The sequence below is a fragment of the Scomber japonicus genome, chromosome 3 (assembly GCF_027409825.1).
Source record: "Scomber japonicus isolate fScoJap1 chromosome 3, fScoJap1.pri, whole genome shotgun sequence".
Taxonomy (NCBI): Eukaryota; Metazoa; Chordata; class Actinopteri; order Scombriformes; family Scombridae; genus Scomber; species Scomber japonicus.
The window spans coordinates 28,119,641-28,146,187 of NC_070580.1; the positions used below are offsets into that span (position 1 = coordinate 28,119,641).

Consider the following 26,547-nt stretch of genomic DNA (forward strand, 5'->3'; position numbering starts at 1 on the left):
TAACCTTCATTCTGTGCAATTATTATTATATAACTCTCCATATTTTTCCTTTCATGTCATACAACATGGATCATTTTACACTCGACATAGTGTTTGGATAACAAGCTAGTTTACTCTGAGTTATAACTCTATCTCTTTGTCTGGAGGTGTTTTGCTAGTGAAGTATTTATCTACCATTGTGACAGCACTGTTTCAGGGTCTCCTGAACCCCCATCTCACAGAGGGCAGGCTCTCGTCATTGTCGCACTCTTCCCATCGCCAGTCAAGTCTGCAAAGTCACGGCTGACCCTGACCCATTTTAGAAGAAGCACTCCAACCAGCCTGCTACATTTTCCCAATGAAATCTGCAGACAGAGACTAATTACACCAAACTGCCTTTTCCCTTTCACCTGACTCACACGGATCACTCTGGGTAAATAGCTTTTTCTTTTCTCTTTTTTTTCTCTCCCACATCCTCTCTAAGGACATGTTTTGAGGGACACCAGGGATAAGCAACGGTGAAAAGAGCTCTTGAAACTACATTACTGTAGCGACAATAACAAGTTTGTCAGCAGAAGTCTGGCTCTGGAGAATCTTTCTGTTAGAGACATTACATTTCAGTGTCATTATCAGCCGAGGAACCAGGGCACACTGACTGGAAAGGAGGAGCAGTCATTCATGTCCCCTTTGCTCGAAATAAAATAGGATCTGACTCGAGGAAGATGTACATTTATGCCTTTGGACTAGAGTAAACTATGCCTTGAAAATACATGCTTTTTCAGATAAATAAATAAAAGCATAAAAAGCTGACAGATTTCAGATGTTTACAAAGGATAAACACAAAGACTAAAATAATGAGGTTATATAATTAAGAAACCCTCATAATACTTCACCACAGGCAGATCCTTTAAGACTGAACCACCTCTGCTGAGAAGGGATCTTGAATGTCTGTTTGATTCAAGCTCAAATATATTTGACGTCAGCCTTAGGTCATGACCCAAATATATCAGATAATACAAACTATTCAATGAATTTGCTCTTAATCTGCAGTGAACGTCACTTCATCTTACAGTATAATTTTTCTACTATAGGTCCGTTTTCACAATAGACACCTGATTTGAAAGGCAGAATTGTCAAATGTAATGCATCAATGCAAGGTTATCAACATCAATATCAATCAATGAAGGAGCTGAAGGACCTTGTTGGGGACACATTCCTGCATCATCTCCTCTAAACTTCTGATTTGATTTATAGCCCGTGTCTGGCCAGAGACAAGTCAGACCTAATAGGATCAAGAAAGGTTGACTGAGGTGTCACCAGGGTAGGCCGACGTTACCACTGATGTGAAGTGGGACAAGAGGTCAATCAATGCTCCTGAACCAGATAGATCAAGGAAGGATTTACAGTCCCATCATAGAAGGAAACTTAATAATTTATTCAAATAAACCATATATAAGACAGACAGTGGGAAAAAAGCAGCCGGAGGCAAAGGGAGGGCATGAAAGGAGAGAAGAGCAGAACGGAGGATCCAGAGAGGGAGGTGAAACAGAGAGGAAAGACAATGAGAAGAGACAAGACGGAGATATTAGAAGAGATGTAAGATTGTCCTTTCTTGTTTGACTATAAGCACATATGTGCTCTGCCAGCAGATTGAAAAAGATATCACTTTAACCACACCCTGACACGGGTGTCACTTTCACATGCCTCCCTGTTTGATATACTCAGTGCATTCAAGGAGGAATTTCTCTCTGAGTTGTGTAATCAGGGCAAATATTTTAATGTTAGCTTCAGAGCTGGAATTGACAGGCCAAAATAGGTCAGGTAACATGAGAGGTTTGGTGCAGCAGATGATATTTTGGCATTCCTTCTTTACAGTCTAACCCCATTTCAGTAGGAGTTGTTATCTAAGATATAGATATATCTAAGATACATTTATAGCAAAGTAAGGTGTTGTTGAACAAAATGTTTACATTCACAGGACAGATTTATTAAACTCATACTGACAGTGAATCTCAAATACGTAGTTTGCTTTCAAGTCATCAGGTTCAGGTTGGACATGTAGACTCCAATGACAGTCGAATTAAAATGAAAAGGAGACGTACTAAATAAGTGCCTGATGTAAGCTAGCATGACTCCTTGATATTGCATTTCATTTCTAGCTCAATGCAAAGTTTCTGCCAGATCACAGGAATATTTCAGTCCTGAACATGTGCAGCATCCCACTTCATATCTAGAGGGGTTTAAATAGTCGCCTAATGCTGTATATAAATGTTGAAGCTGTCAATGTGTCGGTTTAGTGACTCCTGCGTCTGTCGTTACAGTTCCTCTGCTTGGACCACACCACATGTCTAACTTTGATGTTTAAGCCTTACTAAATTTAAAAATGTATATGGTGTGTTGTGACTGAATCTACAGCCACATTAGCAGCACTGTGAGGCTGTAACTGTGACTGTTGCTGTGAGGCCAGATAGATGCCTAAACAATGGAGCAAGTGGAGCAAATGCATCCCCATTATTTATTTAGGGGGAGCAAAGTTATAGTTTTGCAATCCCACATTTTGTCTCTTTGAAACAACCTTACTATCAAACAGCCTATATCAATCATTATTTTACTGTTTTCCACTGACTGACAAAAACAAGTAATAATTAGATCACACATTTTTAGATCACCCTTTGGCTTGGTTCAGTTGAACCGTCGCTGATCAATCGGAACAGACTGGCAGCGAGAAACAGACAGACAGAGTGGAGCTTTTCCCCACAGCATCAAAGTGTCTGAATTAACAACCAGTCAAATGTTCAGTGGTGGAAAGTGACTTATTTAGACTTCTGCAGACTAATTAAAGTACTTAGAATTTCTGGGAGAGGATCTACTGCAATTATGTATCTTTCCAAGGTTGCACCTGCATACCTAGCCACAGGTGCGCTTTCAGCTAAATGCTAAGTCAGCTTGTTAACATGCTGAAGTCAAGCAAGTTTATTATGTGGGTGTTGGCATGTAACATTAGGTAAATAAACCCAAAGCCCTGGCTCATGATGATGTGATTTGTTTTTCTGCAGGTATGAAGTCATGAAATTATTGATTTGATTGATTGTTACTAGAAGAAAAGTCAACAGATCAAAGTGATTACATTTATCATAAGGGGGGCAGAACTGCGTGTATCAAATTAATTGACAATGCATCCAATAGTTGTTGAGATTATTCACTCAAAATTACAAACGTTAACCTCATGGTGGTGCTAGGGGAAAAGTCGGGGGATCATCAAAGTCAGTAAAATTCAACCTCTTGGGATCATGCATGTCTGCCAGTCCAGTTGTTGAGATATTTCATCTGCCATCCACAGAGGCACTCAGCTAGCATGGCAAAAAATATCAGATTCATCTGTGTCATCAGAGTCCACTGCAGAAAAGAGTTAATGTCTCTCTGACCAACCTCGTATTGTATTGGTACCTCTACAGGTCTATTTCCCACAATGACCATTGAACAAACTTTGAGCAAAGAGCTCTTGTGATTCACACCATGATAATAGTTTATTTGTACTTTGTTGCAGTTGTTAGACTTTGAAGAAGGCCTTGTGAGAATAGCAATTCTCAGGTTTAACTTTATTTCAACAGGCATGATCTAAATCATATTGTGACATTTTGAGATTTATATAGATTGCTTGTCCTTTTTTAAGAGCTCTTTGAGCAAAGAGCTCTTGTGATTCACATCATGAGAATTGCTTGTCAGAGTTGAACAGCAGGGGACATTGAGGGACATTGCCAGGACATACTGTAGGCAGGAAAATTATGTATTTTGTGCCACCATCCTGCTGGTAATAAAAAAAAAAAGATAAAGCCTGAGAAATCATCCTGTTTGTTACCAGGACAACAGAAGCGCCGGACGCACCTTTCTCTTAATCTGGCAGGGATAGGAGCTATTTAGTCAGAGAGCATAGAAGAGACACAAGGAGGGAGGGTGCACACATAAAATAAAAAACACACACACCCAGTGAGGGCTCAGACAAGGAGGGAGGAGAGAAAGGAAAGTGTTAGAGGTGTAGAAAGCGAGGAGAGGTGCAGAGAGAAACAGAGATAGAAAAAGGTAGAGGTATGACTGTCATACTGTAGCCCTGTGTTGTAAATTGGTCTGATATTCTGCGCCCCCCTCCTGGGAAGCCTCATCAGCTGTTCAGCAGGATGCCTCAAAGGAAAAGGAGTTTCACATTTGGAGCTTATGGAGGGTAAGATGATTGAGGATTAATCTCTCAAATGTGTATTCATTTTGGAATTTGCCAGCTAACTATAATAAAACTGTGGAGCATTAGGTGCACCTGTTGCACTCTGTTACTAACCCAACATTACTGTGTCACAGAGGAGTAGTCAGAGGAAGGTGTGAGGCTGCTCAGGGACTTGGATTGCACCTGCTAAGCAACTGCAGAACTAGACGACTCTGACAAGGTCATTTACTGTCAGCACTGTGCTCTCCTAATTTACAGCATGATTTACAGCATAGTAAATAGATACTTAGATGAAATAATAGTTGAAATAATGAAATGAGTTTATTAAGGTGCAAGGCCACAGAGGAAGAGGCTAAAGAGATTCCTTTTGTGCATGTGATTGGCTCATCAGGATCATGATTAATTGTCTTGTTCATGTTTACCTGTTCCAGCTTGTTTTTTCCTGGGTGGACAGTGAAGGCTAATAAACAATATTTGAATGTGCTGCCAGTTTGAGGAAATTAATCAGGCCTTTAGTTGTAAACAAAGATCAAAACACAAGGTGAGGTTCCTATTTCCACTCGATTCCTGTTGGAGGAAACAAACATATTAAAAATGCACATTTCATTCGTCATCAACAACATTCATACATGCTATTAAGTGCCTTTAATATTGAGTTATTGTGAGATAAAGGATTCAATTAAAGGACAATTTAAGCAGTGCATTTCACTCTGAGGAAAGAAACAGAGAGCCTTCAGCAATGTCTTCACTTTGGTGGCAGTGGATAAGTTCAATATCTCTTCAGTATGAAGTATGAAAAAGGATGTAAAAGAGGAATGCTGGCTTTTGTTATTCACAGTCTTGCATGTGAGCAAGTGATAATTTTATGGCAGTCGGTAGAACGTGAACTTTTAAGATATGAAAACACTTTGGTTTATGAGCAGTGAGCCGCTCAGCCACACTACACATTAGAATTCATGAGGCAATGAAATTACTTTTACTATTGTGTTTTGCTGCTTGCAGGGTCTGCCAAGTATGCCTAGACAGCACTCATGAGGCTCAATTTGACATTTCTGTGGTAGAAGTCAGATTTGAAGCTAGCTTGAGTGCACGGGCAGATGCCACTAACCAATACTACTACACTCGAAAGTGTAGGGCACAAGATTTTTGAAACAGCATCAAGCTGTACAATAATTTTAGGAATGATTAAGAACTTTTTCTGTTGGTTTTATATTTTTCAATAAGGCTATGGAGCTTTTATTTCTCTAAATATAACTGATACACTTATTGAGCCAATTGAAGCTATTCAGTCACAAATCTTCATCTCAGCTTCTTCGCCACAATAGTCCAGTACAATGCCTGCATCACTGCTGATACTGAGAACCTCACACGCCATCTTACCCTAATGTGAGAACAAGATCCCAAGAGACTTTAACTCCTCCACTTGGGGCAGAAACTCGCTCCCAACCCAAAGAAAGCAGTCCACCTTTTTCCGACAGAGCTCTATGGCCTCAGATTTGGAATCGTTGACTCTCATCCTGGCTGCTTCAGATTTGGCTACAAACTGTCCCAGTGACTACTGAAAGTCATGGTGTGTTGAAGCCAACAGAACCACATCATCTGCAAAAAGCTGAGAGACAATTCTGAAGTCTCCAAACGCCGACTGTGTCTTGAGATTCTGTCCATTAAAATCTTAAACAGAAACATTTACAAGGGACAACCCTGTCGGAGCCCAACCCCCATCGAGAATGAGTCTCACTTACTGCCGAGAATACAGACACAGCCTTCACTGCAGTTCTTTTGGACCGAATGGCTCGCAGCAACGGACCTGGTAACCCATACCCATGCAGCACCACCCACAGGGCACCTCAAAGGACACGATTGTGAGCCTTCTCCAACTCAACGAACCACATGTAGACTGGATGTGCAAACTCCCATGACCCCTCAAGTATCCATTCAGGGGTGAAGAGCTGCTCCACTATTCCAAGGCCAGGACAGAATCTGCATTGTTCCTCCTGAATCCGAGGTGCGACAGATGGCCAGAGCCTCCTTTTCAGCATCCTGGCATAAGCATACTGAGTGAAGCTGAGTAGTGTGATCCCCCAATAATTGGAGCACACCCTCTGGTCCCCTGTTTTGTCAGCCATGAAAGCGCAACAATGTCCTGAGCCTTCAGCATGTCAGGGTGAATCTCATCGCCTTCTGGCACCTTGCCACTGAGGAGCTTTATGACTACGTCTGCCAGATCTCTGTCAGGGATATGAGCAAGGCCTCCCTCAAGTTGTCCAACTCTGCTTCCTCCAAAGAAGGCATGTTGTTCGGGTTTAGGGGATCCTCAAAGTAAGATAAGATAAACTTCAATGTCCCAAGGGAAATTTGTCTTGGGCCCAAAGTGCTACACAGAGCTGCAGTCAAGCCATACATGATAATGCAATACATAGTCTAAATAATGCATAACTCGCAAGACAATGAAGAGATGCTGCACACAGCTGCAAACACAAAAACACATGGCAATACGTAAAGTGTTCCTTCCACTGCCCAACAATGTCCCAAGTCAAGGTCAACAGTCCTTCACCTCTGCTGAAAACAGCCTGGGATAAGCTCTGCTTCCCCTTCCTGACGGTTTGCCAGGACTTCTTTTAGGCCAACCAAAATTCCTTCTCCAACCCTTCTCCTTATAGAGTTTTAATGCCTGCAACTTTGCTTGTTTTGTTTTTTTCTCAACCACTTTTTTCCACCACGCTCTGATGAACCCACTGCAAATAACTTGTATGACACCAAATATAGATACATAGACATAAATATAGATACAGATAAAGTAGGGACTAGCTGCTGAACATAGTGAAGCATTTGACATGCAAAGAGACAGATATTTACATCAGGAGTTTGTTGATGCCAAAGTAGAGCTATAAGGAGAGCACATATTGGGCTCACATTGATATCATCAGAAATAAGACTCCATACTATTGCTAATGTAGCTCTGTGAGAGCTGACTGAATTAAAAGACAACTGCGTGCTTACACATGAGGAAATCAGATTTACATGATGATGTTAATCAATGTTGTGTTAAAAGCTTGCCTCATTTCCCCCAGGTTGCCTAAAAACTATGAACGCAGTGGTGACGTAAGAGTTTCATGTTGATGAACTTTGAGTGAAAATCTCATTTAGATGTGCTCTTGTTTTTTTTCATTTTACTTTGCCCCAAAAATTTCATGCCATCCATGATCTAATCTGATAACTTTCTAGTCACAGGCAAACTGCTTTTATCTCTAAACTGCTATTGCCTCGAGATAGTTTGAAAATATGCTGCTGTCTGAGTTGAATTAACATGTTTGTTTCTAGGAAATTAATGATTCACTTTTTTACGTCAATGTGTCTATTTCAGCTTGTTTGCACACTTGTCAACAAAATGTTTCCCTGTTGTTAAAAGCCTTATTCTTGATAAGCAAGTCCCTCCAGGGAAATTAATGCCAAATGAATAACAGGGAAAGGATTCTTAAACAGAAATGGATAAAGCCTAGACTTGGACCATCAAATTACCGGTCTACATTCATTTCAGCATCTGTCTTTGAAGAATTAATTTTGTTGCAGCATAATTTCCGCATGCAATTTAATGGAAATTGCCGTTAGCCAATAATAACATGGCTGTTTTCTACAAAATGTTTGTAAGAAACTGCTAACAAAAACCTAATGAGCTAAAAAACAACTGGAAATTGTGCCTTATTTGAGCATCAATTTTACTGCCGCCTGTGCCAGTTGCTTATTGATGTGACACTCTTTCAGTAGTATGCAAATTTAAAAGCGGGCAATTATGTGAACTAGGCGAAATGATTTTAGAAAACAATAGATGTTAGAGGGCTGTGTGGGTGATCGGGTATTTTTAATATTGTTTGCAAGGTTGATATTCAGTAAACTTTTTCTTTAAACCTCCCACTTGTACTTAAAATCCATAAACCCTAGCAATGAGCAAGCGAGGTCGGTGCCCCCTCATAAACACCCCTACACAAACATAAGCTTAAAGGCCTTGTTTGATGTGAGTGAGTTGTCTATTCTGAGATTTAAGGTTGTGGTGCTGGTGTTTTTAAAAGGCTCAAAATGATTGCTGGCTGGTTCCCTGCTGGTGAGTAAAGTCAGCTTTAAGCCTGAAGACAACTGGAAAATGTTCACCCTTGTGAAAGATTATAGTATTGTGCACATAACCCACTGCTCTGTTACGGTTTCCCTCCTGGGTATTATACCTAATGAGGAGGAGGATGATGTGATACACACAGTACACCTTAATTTCAGGCATTTCTGCTGTTCAGCTCTACTGTATTCTGCTTTTCATCTCTTTGACCCATGTAATTGTTGTAGAGACTTTGGCATGCTTATAAAGATACATTTAATGAGAGTATGTGTATCAGCATGCAGGTGTTCATAGCAAGAGTTTTTATTGATTTCCTTAATTAGATGTCTTTCATTTTTATTCCACCCATGACAACTTTGTGGAAATGTTGCTTTCTTGCTTGAGTCACTCCATTTATTACATTGGTGATTTATTCTGTAGATTTGTCTACTCAACTGTGGACATGATTTTGAGATTAAAATATTTACTATTACCATTATCAGGAAGTTGCCGAGCCGCATTCTTTCCCAAGAACCAGTGAAATGCTTCCTCTTCCCCCCCTTAAGGCTTAGGGGGCCAATGCCACTAACACTGTGTTGAATTTAGTTGAAAAAGTTTGATGGCAGCTAGAAAATTTTATTAGCTGGTTAGATTCTGGTTTGCTGCCGCTGCTGCAGATGTTCATGCAGACCAGCTGGTATATATCAGAGTGGACTGGCTGAAAATAGAGGAAATGTGAAAACTGTAGATTTGTGTCAATCTCAGTTTGTCATAAATCAGACTTTATTACTGTGCACGTTGGAGCCCTACTTATTGAACCTAACAGCCCTGATTTACAGAGTCTAGCAGAGGAAGAGTGCTGATGTAGCATAATTACTGAAGTGCTCTTGACAATCTCGCTCTGAATAGTAACACTACTCAGTCCTTCCCCTCAAAGACAGCATACACTCAGCTGCATCTTAGCTGCATCTTGTATCGATTACTCACATTTAGCGTAATTCATTGAGCTTTCTGTCTAACAGGTTGAAATTTCTATTGTCGCTTTTCCTGTTAGAGGAAGACATGCTGTGGTTTAGGTTTAGCTGTTTCTTCTCTCAGCTGACCATGTGATACTCAAAAGAAATCATCATCATAAGAAAAAACAAGATAATTAAAAAAAAAAATTACAAAAACTTCATAAAAAAAGAATCCTTTGGACTATTTAGAATTTCTGTACAGGGATGGGGAGGAGCATTCCTGCTATAAACGACTATCAACCTCACCAAGGTTATGTGAGCTAATGTAAAATTAAATTATCTCTCTACATTAGGAGATAATTAATGTGATTATAAGACCATGCAGGCATTTAACATGGGAAATTAGCCATTAAGTGAGGTTGTCCATCTATTTTTATGTCTTTATAATGAGCCATGAATCTCACAATCTTTAAAGCACTTCAACTATATAACATCTCTGTTGATTTGGGATGTCATGTTAGCTAAGCCCACTGTGTTACCTTCAACCTATTTATGTGTGTCCTTCCTTGGAGTGAGTGTCATGTGCTTCCACAGTGGATGGAGGTGTAGTTGTTTGTATGATGGTCTGTTGCTCACCAAAACAGTATGTTGCTTGTGTCAGCAGGGGGACGATCACCAAGCGTATCGCTGACTGGCAAGCTAATATTTCCATTCGCAACACTGCGCAACAAACACAACAAAAGAGCCGAGTCCTTACCAGCAACACGCTTAATGTCAGTGTTTGCATGTCAAATACATTTACCGGAAAGTGTTCAAAGGTGGCTTGTGGCTAACGTCAGTATCGAGTGCTAAGAGTGTGCACTGCAAAAGGTTCACGAAATAACATGTTTGATGTCTGACAGGCAGATGAGATACTGTTTCAATTTCTTACATCATTCCATCCTCTCTCATACAACTTTAGCCAATATTTTGACAACAGACATAAGTGCTGAAATAGGAGAGAGGGGAGAGAGGGAGGTGGAAAAGCTACAGAGCTGGTAGGAACAGAGGGATGTCAGAATGAAGGCAGAGATGTGCACAGATACACAGATAAGACATGTAACAGACCCTCAGTTTGACCACTGAGCTCTATCCTCCCACCTAGTGGTCTGGGCATGTTATTGAATATCTGACCCACTGCTGCTTAAAGGATGGGTTCACAGTTTTTCAAGTCTGTTTAAAATAATCGTCAGGATCCCATACGAACATTAAAACAGATAATCATACCTACTGTTCATACTGTTTAGAAATCCCTTCCTAATCCACTTTAAATCTAAGAGAGACCAAAATCAACAGCCCTCGTTTTGTGTGAATATGTATTCTTCTATAAGGCTTCAGCTGTGTAAATTTTCTCCAAACAAGTGGATATCTTCTACAATGATCACCTTTTTAGTACAACATTCCCTCTTTTTGCTACAGGGAGACACTGTCTAGGGAAACAAAAAGAGGGAATTTTGTTCTAAGACTTATACTTGAATTTAAATACATTTTTCTGTAGATTTTGTCCCCCATCACTTACATTGAGAGCTGATTCATAAGGGATTTTTAAACAACCAGTATGAACAGAAGTAATGATTTAGTGCAAACCTGGTTCAGTGTTGATTTGGATACCTGACTGTTGTTTTAAGATAAACTTGAAAAAATGTGAAGCTCTCCTTTAAAGAGTAACTTCATACTGAATCCACTTCTCTGAGTTAATAAACTGCATTTACAGTAAGGCCGAAACGAGTTGTTAGTTAAACGATTAATCATTTTCACATATTCACAAGTAATTTTAATGTGACTCATGGCCATTTCAACAAGTTTCAAACTTAAAATGATAATGAAAACAGTTTAGTTGCAACCCTAATGCATTTATTGTACTATTATATCAAATGATCCGGTCTATAGTGTTCATAACAACAGTGCTTATTTGTCTTTTTAGGGGAAAAAATCAACTACTCTTGTACTATAGACAAGGTGGGGCACAGGTGTGTGTATGAAGGCATGTTTTATGATATGTGAAGGCATGTTTTAGGCATGGTCAAAGTAAACTATGGGTTTCATTGTGAACACATACAGTATCATACAGTACACTCTGTTCTTATGCATCCCAAACCCTCCAATGCATAAATAAATGATTTTAAAACTGAATAAGATGCCTGTCTACAGTATGAATATTTCATGGAGGTGATAATAACTCACATGAGACGTGCAGTAAGCCTGTGAATGCTGTGCTTTTTTTTTCCAAATTCTCCTCTGTAAAAATCTTAAATGGTTTTTGACATTGAGGGGAATCTCATTTATCATTTTGAAAGGTTTTTCATGAGGTGAGACAAGGAAACGAGAGAATCAAAGAAATACTGTCTTCCTGTCAATGTAAACAGATATTGGTGGCAAACTGCTACAGTAGTGAACGACCAGCATAAAAATCCAATAAGTATTTTTACTTCTACAGAAATCTTGGAAAGGTTGAGAAATGGAGATTTTCTCAAAAGGCTCTGCAGTAACCCCGCATTGAGTTGAAACTCAGTCCTCCTGACACATTACTATTACACTCTATCCTTTAAACAAATTTTACCTCTTTTTTCTCTTATACTCTCGAAGGAAAAACTGGCTTCAATTACATTTATGGTACATTCATTTTGTTGTTTACTGAAGGATGTAGCAGGTGTCTGTGAGTGTCTCAGCATCGAATGCCAATGCAAATTATTTGACTTAGCCCTGGAGAGGAAGGGATAAGTGGTAATTATCAGTCAATTGATTGGCCACAACCAGCGTCTGCTCTGGGGCTGATTTAAAGATTTGTCCAGGTGGGAGAATTTGTCCTGTAAAATCGGTATGCAGTGTTAATAGAAAGAGAGTATACCAATTATCCACAACTCGACACCAGCAGAGAAAAATAGCCCAAACACTTTTTTTCTTTCTATTGCTGGCTCTTTGTTTTTAATCTCCAACTCCGTCCTTCTCTTTTCCTGGCAGTTAATTTTACTCATGAACACACATACACACTATTTTCTTTCGCTCTCTGTAATTCCTCATGCCAAACTATCTTTCCTTGTAACAGTCACAGGGTACTTCTCCTCTGAAAACAAAAATATTAAAGCAAAAATATTTCTTACTATATCCTACACACATGCTTTGGTCCTACCTTAATTTACCCTTTAATCGTGTGTGATATTTGACTCTCCTTTTGGTGAGACCTGTGCTAAAACACCTCCTCATTCCAAAATCTCTAGACTCCAGTGCTTTGTTTGTCTGCCCGCACAGCACATCTGCCACCCGCCCTTTTCCATCCTTGAGATGATCCCACTGTAGATGTACTTAGCAAGTGGCTGGCAGGCAGAGGAGTAGATAAAGGAAGTGGAGGGAAGAAAAGGGATCAGTGGAGGGCGGTGATGTGGATCACATTCAACTGGCTTCAAGGAGCCACATTTTGGGGTAGATTGTTAAGCTGCTCTAATGTAAAAAAATGTACATTACCAATGGATCTAATCACCGTGTGTAATTGAAAGGGCGTCATCTGTAATGACAAACCTACAGAGAATTGTCGCCCAACTCTGCAGTGTTCCTGAGCTCTACAGACCATTGTAGCATCTTTTAGCTCATTGTTTTTGTTTTAGAGACCCACAACTTTGTAGTTTCGGTTCATTCTCATCAGCATCATTTTCGGCAGACAGCTGTATTCAAGAAAAAACAACAACTATATGCTACCTGCCGCACACCAAACAGGAGAGAGATAAAGGTAGTGAAGAGCCAGTTATTTTCCTGGAGAAACAGTTAGTGAGGTAAAAGGAGATTATTGGACTTATCTTAATCAATTAAACACATCTCCACATCTGTCTTCTTGATGTGTAAATTAACAAGAAGTGTGCTTAGAACTTAATGAGTTGATCATACGTCAGGGTTTACAGCTTGTTGTGCTGCCTCAGGTGGCCAACAAAGGACAAATGATAAGCATGTTTACTTTTGAGGTTTTTATCAAGTATTTCCATAGATATGGTAAAAATATAAGCTCATTAAAACTTCAATTTTTTATAACTTTATATCTACTTTTATTTAGTCTAAATAAAAAGGGAAGATTATCAGATAAAGATTATCAGATGAAAGTCTATTCTAACAATACGATTTAGTTATCAGTTTGACTTCTTTACACATCTTTCTTTGTTTTTGCCTCCTCAACTTTCATCTTTCAGTAATGAGAACCAAGATTAATCTGCTGTCAATTTGTTTCTCTACAGAGTTGACAAGAGCTTCTCCAGGAGCAGAAACTTATGGTGAGTCCTCTCCTTACTGGAAAACACAATTATCATCAATTATCTTTGTTTCATGCTCGACGGCCTCCACCCTTAGCAAATAGTTCCAAGTATTCAAGTCTTTGAGATACAAACCCTTCCAACCATGATTTTGATGAAATATCTAAATTCAGTCATCTAAAAGCAGAATGAAACATGATTTGACATCATGGCTTAGCTCAATTCTGTTGTATGTTAGGGGTCGTTGACTCTACATGAAGAACACATAGGTGGGGTTTGATTTGGCCTGCAGTTTTATGCGTAGTATTTTTAATAAAAGCACGCCCCTCCAATTTAATAGCCTTGAAAAAGAATTAAGTGTTGATAAAAATGACAACCTGAATATAGACATATTTAAAAAGGGTGAAAAGATGATAAGAAGTGTATTTTTAGCAGGCCCTCCTTCCTCTTCCTCTTTATCTCAACCCTGACTTCTTTTTTTTTTCATGGCTCGTAATAAGATTTTCAATGTGTGCATATGATTATTTTCCTCACTCAGAAAATGTATCTCTTCTTAAGGCTTTGGCCAACTGCATATGATCAAAGTGGAGATAGTGGAGCTGCTTGGTAGGTAGTCTCCCAGCATGGAGAAAGGAACGTGTGAGTGTAAATAAAGGGGTAAGAGCAGATGGAGGAAGACAGGGAGCAGAGCTATGTGTGTTATGCCAGCTGGGCATGTAGAGCGCACACCTTTGAGATCATAACCTCTACAGAACAACTGATACCACTATTATGTGCAATATTTCATTTATATTCCTCTCTGGTAAGGAATCCATGATCCTGTTTGTTCAGGGCTGTGGGTTATTTACCTTTTTATATTCAAGTCCATGTTTATATGTTTTTCGGATGTTTTATTGATTTTATTATATTACAGTATACTATATATTAATAAGAAGTTCCAATGGCATGGAATCAAGGCAGCAAATATCAGTGCCATCACAAACATGTTACTTGCTCATCATTTTTGTTTTTTATTTTGCGTGAGCACAGTCTGTCCCTGAGTTGACTGAGGGATGGAAATAGGAAAACAGTGAGGGAGACTAAATCTTATTTACAATTGTAAATTTTTCTGCTAGTGTTCGTGTTTGTGTCTGTGTCATATGCAGTAAAGCAAAAGAATGTATTCTATTGCTCAGACGGATTTCATCCTTTTGTTTACCCGGCCGTCGGCCAGCTCCCCAGCAGCTAAAAAAAGCCCCACAATGCTTTATCATTATACATTAAATGGGGCATATAGACTCATATAAAACTGAGTCATAATGAGTCTGAAAAGGACAATGGGAGGGTATACTGGAAGGGGAAAACTGAAGGTGCAATGATGATTCAGTCTCATCACAGGAGAATTCACCCTTGCACACCCGCTGAATTTCATTATGAAGGTTTGGTTCCTCTCTGTTGCAAACAGGTCTGTAGCGCATGCTAATGTCACCTCAGGGCTGGGTTGTGCAGTTGCTAGCTATCCACAGCACAGCTCTGTGATTATAATCACTGAGTCATTATGCCAATTGTGTATTCCATCAGTCTCTGACTGCACTCAGATTAAAAAGTCCCAGTATCAACAAAATACTTAGTATTTAATAATTCATTACTTTTGGGCACTGGGAGATATTTCTCAAAGACTGTCTTTCTCCAAATCCATTAGGTGTTGTTTCCATATCATATATGATTGGATCACTTTTAAAAAAGGGTTTATGACTTAATTAGGACATGTCTCAGTTTTTTTCTGTAGGGAAGTTGGTGTGTGGGTCTCTCCATCTCCATTCCCGAGCCTGTCACACAGCTCTTGTGTTAGGAACAGCACCATGACAGCAAGATTTACAACAGTGGCTTCAAACCACAGTGTCTGTCGTTAAAAATTGGCTTTCCTGGATCACCTGCCATGTGCCTCAAATCCATCACAGCATTGCTTGTGTGTGTGTGTGTGTGTGTATATGTGTATGAACAGACACACAGCTCCATCATCTCACCTTGGCACACGCACGCTTTCTGTTCGTGTTGATTTGACCTGAGTAGCCCAAAATTGTTTGGACATGGTGGCGCTCTCCATGAAAGGTGAGAATACGCTTATTTCACTGTGTTAAACTGCTCACAGCACAGTGTTCCCAATTAAACACTCATTAACTTGATTGCGCTCGATAATCATAGTGCTTAACTTCGTCAGTCTAAAGTTCCTGCTGGGCTGCAATGAAAAGGCCAGAATAAATGCCATGGCATTTCTGCAATAACTGTCATTCTGGATGTGTTTTTTTTGTTCATAACTATTCATCAATAAAAGGGGGGAAGCCTGACGATGACATATATCGAAAATTACTGTCTAGTTGGAAATAATGTAAAATAATATGATCAGAATGTGTGTTGTGATCTAACTATAAATTAAAATAATTTCTATATTAACGTGTTTGGTTGACAGTCAAGGGTGTTCTCTTTGAGATAATGTGATATATTATGAATTGTGCACAGCTGGAAGTATGTCTGTTGACTTGCAGCCATTTCCTCTGAGCTGTGCCAGGGCCATGAGCCCGAGACACCCTTTGGCTGACATGAAGAGCTGGGTGATAATGAAGTAGTCCTCAGTGTTGAACAACGAGGAAGAGTGAGTCGAAGAGGCTTCTGATTGGGTATCTTTGCCTCTTCAAATTGCTGTTAATGGCCGCTCTCCATCCTAATATAGGAATCAGAGTCGTGAGGTTAAAGCAAACAGGAAAAGAGAGCAGCCAACTGTAGCTCAATGGGCAGATTGAAAGCTGGTATACTGAGTCAGGGCATGGGGACATATAAACAGTTTACATTCACCACATTAGACAAGATAAGAAAAGAGAAGATATACTTTATCATCCCCTTAGGACAATTTTCCTTGGTTTCAGTGTTCCTGCATCACAAAACATTTCATAAAATATTTATCTTCCAACCATTTTTACATAATACTTATATACCTTACATTATTCATACAGAACAGACAAAAAAGACAATAAGACCAATGATACAAACCTATTAAAGCTTATAAAACCAGAACAATAATATTGCACCAGTATTGCACATTGTAGCAGGATTTTGCACGTTCAACATACAAGGTATTGCGATATTGCAGTTGCCAGTGTATAGCATAGTTAGTGTATGTATTGTTTAGTGGTCTGAATATAGACTTCCACTAAATGGCATTCTCATCACATGAACAAAATATAAGTGGAGCCTTCCTAATATTAAGTTTCACCCCATTTTACCTCCTGAACAGCCTGGATGACTTGCTCCATCTCATATCGCAGATGTTCAATTGGACTGAGATCTGATGGCTGAGCGGGCCACTGCACCAAACTGAATTCATTGTAATGTTCATTGAACCATTCCTGGACACTCATAGCCTAGAAATACAGGGCATAACCCTCCTGCCAAGATATCCTGGAGCTCCCTTTTTACCATGGAGTGCCAGAGGAGTACACAACAACATTTTTGCTGTGTTCTGCTCCCATTAATGTGATGGATCCTTTTAAAGATGTCAAAGTTTTCACAGTTTCTCAGTGTACAATAGTTATTTTCCTTAACGAGGCTGGAGCTCTGTGATCTCATTGGCTACCATATCTCACTCTTTGGTTCGACGAGTTTATGTGTTCTCCCATAAGTCTCTTAGCGCCACTTTTAGATCAGACTTAATGAATGTCATTTGGCTGGAACATAGGTTGCTCTGCACAGTTCATTTCAGGCTCCTCTGATCACATCCGTCCCTCCGTCCAAACTGATAGAAATTGATTTTACAGGTGAGGACAGTTAATGTAGGAAATATTGCTTTCACCTGGATTCACCTGCTCAACTTAAAAATGATCAAATTCAAGCCACTCCAGTCCCCACCTGACTATTACCAATGTCATAAAGTGTCATTCTAATCAATAAATTAAAGTGTTGACTCTCGGAGCATTGCATTTTTTTCACTTTGAATTCAATGCGAAACAAACAGCTCCTGTTTTTCTCTTCCCACATTTGCATGTAAGGTTATGATGACGTTTTAATTTTAGAAACTTTAGACAGCTACTGCATGGCACCTACTGAGAGCACAGAACTCAAGCTTCAGGCAGTTTAAACAAGTCCAGTGTGACTCGACTGTCTAATCCACATAAGAACTCAAACGCAAAAATGAAAAGCCATTGCTTAGAATTTGCATTAATTACCATTACTGTAGATCTTGCAGGAATGACAGAGTATAATTGACAGTGTCTGACTCACTTAAATCCAACCTATAGTACACCTGCACAATAGCTTTAAGTGTTTCTAGGGATCTTTCCTTGTCTACAATAACCTTGACTTAAATCTTTTCATGATGATTAAAAACGACAATATTTCACTCAAGCTCGGGGCTTTACATAAATATACCCCTTCCAAATATGCAGTTGTTTTATGAAGCCTCTTATCTTATTATTCATATCTTGCATAATAAAATTAATGTGACTAATGTTAATTATCTCTGCGGGCTTACAATGAGAACAGAACAAAATCCTTTCTGAGCCGTTTTTTTGTGTCCATCAGAGTGGGGACAGCAGCACTCATTAGATTCAGGTTGTATATCTGGAAATGTTTCAGGGAGAGAGAGTCTAGCTGAGCTTTATTATAGGTACAAAGCACTGGGACTGTGGCTTTTTTTAGGGGGAAAATGGACTGACTGTGTGCTATTTTGGCTGCATCAAAATGAGGCAGGAAAAAAAGACCCCTGCCGTGACCCAGACAGGTGTGCCCACTCCTCAGCGAGGTTCAGAGAGAAAAACATTATGATCCAATGCGGTTGCAATGTGGTCTGCTCACGCAGGTTGTGCAGAGGGCACAGTCGGAGTGCAGCGTGGGGATGATGGAGGTTATTTTAGCAGATGGGGTTCGCCTGTTACTCTCTGCACCTGTTCACTTGCTAGACTGCAGATGCCACGGCTAATGAGGAAAAAGCCATGCATGTTAAGATATTTTTGAAGTACTGTCCACTCTTTTGCCACTCTGTAATCACATGTCTTTGAAGATTAAAATGTTCAGTTCTTTGACTCTGTGACATAGAGGTGTTACTCCTCTCTTTGAAATGAATGCTGCATATTGAAGTGTTTTTTTTCCCACTCTCCATTTACACAGATGATTAAAAACACCAATTATGATATGACAACAAACACACACAAGCACCTACAGTATCGCACGTTCCTCCCAGTTGGGCTTCATTAGCCTCCCCACTTAGTATAGACGTGTTCAGCTAATGAATTGAAAAGCTCGGACTTATTGAGGGGGTAATGTTGCTTGCGAGTGCAGCCGTTTAACATTATCAGGAGGTCGACTCCATGTAATCAAGCTCTATTACATCTCTGTTGAGGAGACACTTGAGTGTTAGGCACCATACCTCACCAAGTTGGATGACAGTGAGCAAAGAAGAATGACGCTGGAGGAAATGATGCATTTCCGGAGTCACTATCACAGTGCGATTGTTTCTCTAAGGCATGTTTGGTTGGTTTTATGACAGAGTGAATCATTCTTCACATTTGTTCAACAATGCACATAGTCATTGTCTTCAATTACATATTTCTAAAACCATCTCGAGGGTCAAGTTGTCACATGTAGACTAAATGTGGCACATTCTTTTGTGTGGATAATGGAGAAGACAATGTCACGTGTTGATGAGATTTCTAAATAACAGTTACAGCAGCGTTCATAAATACTCATTGTTCTCAGCAGTGGGAAAAGGTTGTTTATGCTTTGCTACAAAATCATATACTTTAGTGTACTGAGCCTCTAAACGAAACAACTTCAAGTATAAAGGCTGCATGCTGGTTTCATGCTTGAACATTACCATATTAGCATGTACTGTAGAAATGTCTCTGCTTCAGTCTCAGCTTGAGGTCGGCTTTGTTGTTTACTGTTTTCTCTCATTTTGTGCTCTTCACTCGGCAGTCACTGTGCCCACCTGAAGCATCTGCCGGCAGCCCCGCACATCCACATAATGACTCTAATCACACAATTAGTCACTGGGGCACTCAGAGACACCACCAGCTTGGCCGAGGTTCAATTCACTTGTCATTCAGCCAATACAGTATGAGAAAATACTGGCAGATCATTTTGAAAACACTATAGCTGGGAAAGTTTGACTAAATGAACTCACTTATAGATAACTTAGAATTGTACAGTATATAGTAAGGAAATGATATGCTGCTGATGTTAGTTATTTATATGTTTTTAAAGTGATTCAATCTAAAGTATATTGACCTGTACCTTCGTGTTCCGACAAGCAAACAAGAACACTCTGGCAGCTCTGCCCCTATGTAACACACACATTAGGCTAAATTAGGCTCCCAGTAGATGTCAAGATGGTAACAACAAGCCAACAGTTTTGGTACACTTTAATTATGCAGCACTTCAAGACATGATATTTACAGAGACTCATTTCTCTAAGACTGTTAAACACTCACCTACTGACAACTTATGAGTTTCCGATTCCTGTAGGTGTGCATGTGAGCGTGTCTAAATGTGCAAAATGTTAGATTGGCAACATGTCCAGGGTGTACCCTATCTGTTGCCAAAAGCATGCTGGGATAGACTCCAGCCCCACAGAGACCCTGAGAAAGATAATCTGTGTGGAAAATAGATGGAAGAATTAAGATGTAACATGTCACACTTTACTTTGAAGTTATGTTTTGTAATACAGTGAAAGCCCGACAGCAGCTATGTAGTTTCAGTTGTCCTTAATACATTTAAATTGAATCTAAATCAGAATTTTTTAACCACCCTCCACTTACACAGATGATTAAAAACACTCCATTAATTCTATAAAATGTGAAGCGTATAAGACAACAGTTCAGTCTGACAGGAAATCAGGGAATTGTGTTGTTGAACTGTGGATGAGCTACAGCTTGTCTTCCATATGCTATCTGCCCTTTTGAGGGTCCTGTGGTTTCACACTCAGTTTGGGTCCAGGTCTATCACTGCCAAAATCAATAGAGAGGGCCACCCAAACACAAGGTAATTATGAAAGCCAGCAGGGCTCTGGTCGTGCTGACAATACTGTTGTTGTGTTGAAGAGCGGCTTCCTTTCCTATAACCATTCACGCCTTGAGGGGATGAGGGCCACAACCAAGTCCCAAACCCCTAAAGCTAAAGAAAGTGGTTTGGGGTATTGTATCAGTCTGATCCCACTCATGCTTTTTTCCCTTCAGTACCAACCGTAGAGCACAAGCTGTCAAAGTGAATATTTTTATCTCTGGTTTCTTTAGGCTTAAACTGTCCCTTTTAAAGGCAAATGAGGATAAAACTAAGATATTGAAGGCTTCCAAACAACTTGCTATAGTTGTGTTAATTTTATGACCCACAAAGTGAGGAATTTTAACAGCAGGGGGAGTCGAAATCCAAATCCTGTTCCACTTCAGTAACTTAATAATCTCAATGAACGGTTCTGAGCTCTTTTCTGTATTTGCCTATTCTTTTTTTTACACAGATAAAAAATTGAGTAAATCCTGGTTTGAATAATTTTTGACATTTTTGTGCATATTCCTAGGAAACTGAACATTTCACCACCTGCTGTAGCTCTAGATTACATTACAGGAGAGAGATCGTGCACGAATATGTAATTAAAATATTTACATTAATTTAGTCAAATTAAATCAACATTACTTCTATACTGTGGGATATATACACATATGCCAGTTAGATAGGTGTATGATTTTTCTGCATGTACTTTTAACTTTCCATCCAGCTGAATCTTAAATGTTTCATCCTAACCCTAAACCTGAGAGGAGCCTTTAGATTATGAAAATAAATAATCTACACAGTTTTGACTTTCACTGGATGGAGAAACATATGCAGACATTTTCTGAAATGTCATCTGTATCCTCTGTGTCACTAGAGTTCAAATAAGATTGCTCACACTTGAGGAAAACTGAGTGGATCTAGGATAGGGAGAAAAGAGAGCTCTGGATGAGAAGTGTGCGGCAGCTGCCATACTGTTCTGGGGGAGGGGGACTTAATACCTGAGCTTGTCCTTTACATATATATCATGGGTGTTACGAGGCCAAAATTCTTGTAAATTTAAGTATTACCAATGCTCTTTCAAAGAGTTTTTCGCTGCAGTTGGGTGGTGTGTAAATGTTAAATTTAGTCAAGCTGCCTCAGGAGAGGACTGTGAACAGTGTGGGAAGCAGACAGCCACAGTGAGAGACAGAAAGGGGGATGAAACTAATGAAATGAGAAATGGAAAAAAAAAAAGTCAAAAGAGTCTCAGCATGACCCACATACAATTCCTGCTGTAACTGCACACAATCTGATTAACTTGACAATTGTGAATTCTGAAAAATACTCACTTTCGGAAAAAAAAAAGAAAATAGCGATAATTTGTTTAGTCAACCTCCTCATGACCTGGTTTGACTCTGATTTGTTCTGCTCTGTGTAAGCAAAGATCCCCTTTCATCTTCAGCTCCACCCCACTGGCAGTTCAGAGGCTTCAAACAGACAAGAAGGTGTTTGTACCTGCATGCGTCATGCTCGCTTTCTGCCTCTTGGAGCTCAGCTATGTTCAGGTGTATGTTGCTCTCCCTGAGGTAACACTATTCTCCCTGAGGTGACTGGTAGAGCAGTTACCTGTGCTGCAAAAACCAGAATGTAGGTTATCCTCCTGAGTAGTAAATGAAAAGAAAACAGGCTTTGTGTGCTCTTAGCTAGCCAGCTCTGGGCTACCTGTAACATTATACTCATATGAGGGTGTGGATGAGCCAGCGGGCCGCCAAAATGGCTTGGCTCATATCCCCTTATGGGTTTGTTTCAGGGCCTGCAGCCATGCTTATTGATTGGCGCTACTACCATTACATTTTCTGCAGCCTGGTTTTTCCGACTATAAGTCCAGCAAGCAGCTAAATCTGTTCAGAGGTAATGTTTCAGAGCAAAGACACAGGAGGAGGAACGGTTGGCATGACATTCTGGAGAGAGAGAGCTTTTCTGACACTGTTTTCCAAAAGGTGGAGCATGCTTGGTAAGCTGACAGGTTCCTTATTATATATTGATGCATTTACACTTTTTGTTTTTGTCCTTTGTGGAGCACTGAATGTGTGGGACAACTGAAATTCAAAAGTTGAGTCACAGCAAAGACATTTATGTGACGCATCCTGAATCATTATTTAAATCTTGAAATATCAGCTGCTGTTGTCTATTTATGTGCTTCCACCATTTACATACATCTTACACTGGTGCTATTTCAGATGAAGGTATTTAGACTTTAAACAGGTCTGTGTAGATATTTGATTAGGTTTGGTGCAGTGAGGTGGACATGAACAGGCGGTGTGGTATTGAAATCCACTGAATGCCTTTTATGCGAGACTACATTGTTGTAACTGGGCATGTAATGTGTAGCGGTGTCTTCTACTGTTTTACGCTTGAGGATTTTGCCTCCCACCAAATAGGAAAATGCGATTACTCAATAATACATTGGACAACACTGACCTATGCTTATTCCCCTGTGGGCTGAGCAAGTGATTTTCTCCATTATGTGTGAATGTGCTACACAATCTGCAGCATTTGAGAGCTTTTCAGCCAACTGCCTGCCACTAATGTGTCAAATGGACAATAGGATGGTTAGGCTAATTTCTGCAGAAGGGATTTTATAATGTTAGAACAAGCTGTCAGAGTGAGGCAGATAATAGGACAGAGAGCTTTGATGTCACCTCTCAGATGAGGTGATGTCCCTTTTTTTTTTTTTTTTAAACTTTGCTTTCAAGCCTACATCCGGCTGAATTTTGTCCTATTGAATGAGCAGACTCTGTTATTAACTAGCAGACTCAGGCAATAAGCAATGCAAAACCCACAGATTGGATGAGCAGCTTTCTGTCATAGAAAGATCAAGAGAAAAAAAAAGGGGAGGTGGAGATGGAAGGCAAACAAAGGGGAGACATCGGGAAGGAGACCAAGAGAGCATTTGTACTCGCCTCAAAAAGAAAAAAGAAAAAAAAAATACAGTCAGGAAAATGCACGCATGTATGTGAGGAAGAAGGAGAGAGAGAAACAGGGAGGGTAGGACGGAAAGGGAGGATAGAGGGAGGGCTGCTCTCAGCATCATCTGACAGGAGAGAGGCTGATCTCCAACAGCAGGTGTTAGAGGATAGAGAGACTGAGTCAGACACACGGAGGGAGCGATACATAGAGGAGCACCAAGTTGTTGAGGAGAAGAGACTGAGCTGCAAGTGAGGCAGCACCATACACGGGTAAGCATGGATAGAGATGATGGGAGTGCTCTGTACTTGTAGGGAGAAACTGTTGAAAGATAAATTAATTGAGAAAGAAGGAAGATAGATAGACAGATAAGAGAAAGAAACTGACATAGCAGCTTTTTGTATTTCTGTGTCCAGCTCCAGCTGATTTGCCCTCATCTCTTCATCCTGTCACTCTAGACCCTGAACTTTCTCTGCTTTGTCTCTCTTCCTCTCTCCCTCTCTCTTTTGTCCAGCCAGGAAGTGGCTGTCTGGCATCTTGAGTAAATGACTGCTTTCATTGTGCATTAGCTGCTATACTTGATTAGATTAGTTGCTCTCTACTAAGTGGACCTGCAAAGCTCAGAGGTTTATGTGTACTTGTCTTTCTTGGACAGAGTGTGTCTTTCTGTGTTTGCGTCCGCATGTCAAGCAGCCAAGCATGACATTACTCTTAAAGCAAAATATGATATTTTAGTTCAGTATTTATGAATCCTAGGAACTGGAACCCAGAGCAATAATTTAATCTATAATGCCACTGAAAGGCAAAACCTGGAGCCGGTCCAATGACGACGAATTGGAAAATAATGTTCTGGTCTCGAAGATTGCTTTGAGCACTCACATCCAATTGAGATTTATTTGAGTGCTCTGTCAACAATTATCAAGCAGAAAATGTGCCAATATATCTGCAAAGTTTGGGCTTTGCCAAAGCCAGTTTCTAACTCACTCTTAGTGGAGCAAGGATTTGTCTTTTCTCCGGATCAAGAGAGGAACTGACTGATGATGATAATGATGATGATGATCCTCTATAGTACTAGCAAGACACAGTTACAGCTCTGCACTCAGTAAAATGAGTGCAAGCAAAATAAGAGAAATACAAGCACTTTTGACAGAGTCGCAGGAACAAAAGGGCCAATCATTTCATCTTTTCAGCCTAGTATTTTCAGCAACAGTTAGAGCCAAGAGGATGCATGCTAACAGACAGGCAGATTGCTTTTAAATCTTCAGATTAACCTTTTTGTTAAAGTATTGTTGCTGACTGACTGGGTTTATAGTCACTGGTTGAAGTGTGCTGCACCAGAGTTGCTGTTTTTTTATAGTTATTGCTGTTCAGAAGGGTTTGAATTGAAAATATCTGTAATTTATGAAGTCTGTTTTATGTGCAGTAGGACATTTTATTCTATCGATCCTTCCATTACTGAACCTCGTAATAATCACTGACTTACTGTCATTAGTTGGTTTTAACAGAATTGAGTATAGTAAGATCATTATGGTCCTCTATTTCCCATCAGATATATGAACATTTTTATTTGGCGTCTTTCTGCTAGACAAATCATTACTCGTGTAGGATATAGTTACAAAATGACGGATAGCACTAATGATCCCTTTATTAATGCAAGATGCCCCAAGGTCTTCTTGCAAAGGGAGTCTTGTCTGCTAAAGCCCATTTGGCTTTAATGGACAAAGTTACTCTACCATTAACAGACAAGGTTACTCCACAATAGCAGCACTCGATGCAATGATGTCTGACTCTTCCTGCACTGCCTGTGGCTATCTTTTGTTTGCCAAATAAACCAATGCATCTGTTGAGCTGGCGCACATGCATCCCATATTTAGCCTGGGGTCAAGGATTCACTACAACTGTTATTTCTGCTGATAAGCACTGCATATTAGCCTTTAAATTAACCTCATAATTCTTTGTCTTTTATACTGAATACTTATTCCTTTTTTATTTAATTGTGTTGCTTTTATAAAACATATTTTGTATGTAATAGTTATAGTAATTTGTTTTATTGCTGCAGTGAAGAATGTCGTATTGGCACATGTTGGCAGCTTACTGTGGTTATTGTGGGTCCAACCACATCTGATAATGTGGTAATGATAAATTATCAGAATCAATGTACTTATTGCAGTCTAATATGATGTACGTTAAATCACCTCATCTTTAGATTCACATCACAATCAATATAAGATTAAGATGAATTGAATGGTGGAAATGCTGCATACCCACCTCTTAAAATGAAACAACACTTTTGCTAGGGTTGGCAGCATGCCAAGGATAAACAGTAAAGACTGAGCATGAATTATCACAATAAACAGTAGACACCATGTGGCAGAATGCCTCGGTCACAGTTTTTATTTCCTTTCTTTCTCGTATAGTCAGGAGGATGTTTTTCAATTTTCTCAGCCAACCAAACATGTTGCTCATGGGACGTGGAAGTTACAGCCTTCAGTCCAAAGGTTATAAGATTTACCTTTAAGGGAAAGGAAGTGCATACCATATTTTATTGGACAGAGTAGATAGTGTAGTTGTGTTGATACCTTGACCCTTAAGGTGTGAAATAATGGTTCAGTTGTTTTGCCGTGTCTGACCTCGACTATCTCCGCTCTTTTCTCCACCTCTGACTGCAGCACTACACTACAAAAGTTCTCCTACTCAAACATATGTTTTAAATTCAGTTGGTGGAGCATCCACTCTTTTGTATTTGCAGGTGCAGCACAGCCTGAGCCATTATTGGACTGCAGAAAGCTCAAATTCTTATCATAGCTCATGACCCACTAGTCTATAGAGACAGCTGCTGCAACTCACAGGATTAATTGGCGGATTTTGTTTCAGAATGCTTTGTGTCCATTTTAGAAACCGTGTGCTGACAGTAATTGTACTTATATACATAAATATGTTTGATGCTATCTTGAAAATTATCTTAATTCGGCAAATTATGGGTTAGATGGTAAATACCAGATTTTTGGAGCTTCCCTGGTCTTGGTCCAAACAGTAGATGGCAAATTCTTTTTTCTGGTGTTTCATGTGGACACT

At 39.7% G+C, this 26,547-nt stretch overlaps 1 protein-coding gene across 1 annotated transcript in view; it reads left to right on the forward strand.

Moving 5' to 3' along the window:
• The window catches only part of LOC128355326 (rap1 GTPase-activating protein 1-like), a 74,841-nt gene that overhangs the window by 14,861 nt on the left and 33,433 nt on the right, over positions 1-26,547 (forward strand). The window contains exons 2-4 of the mRNA XM_053315572.1: positions 5,777-6,122; positions 6,327-6,514; positions 21,968-22,091. Coding sequence (XP_053171547.1) covers positions 5,777-6,122; positions 6,327-6,514; positions 21,968-22,091 — 658 coding nt within the window. The remainder of the gene's footprint in view (positions 1-5,776; positions 6,123-6,326; positions 6,515-21,967; positions 22,092-26,547) is intronic.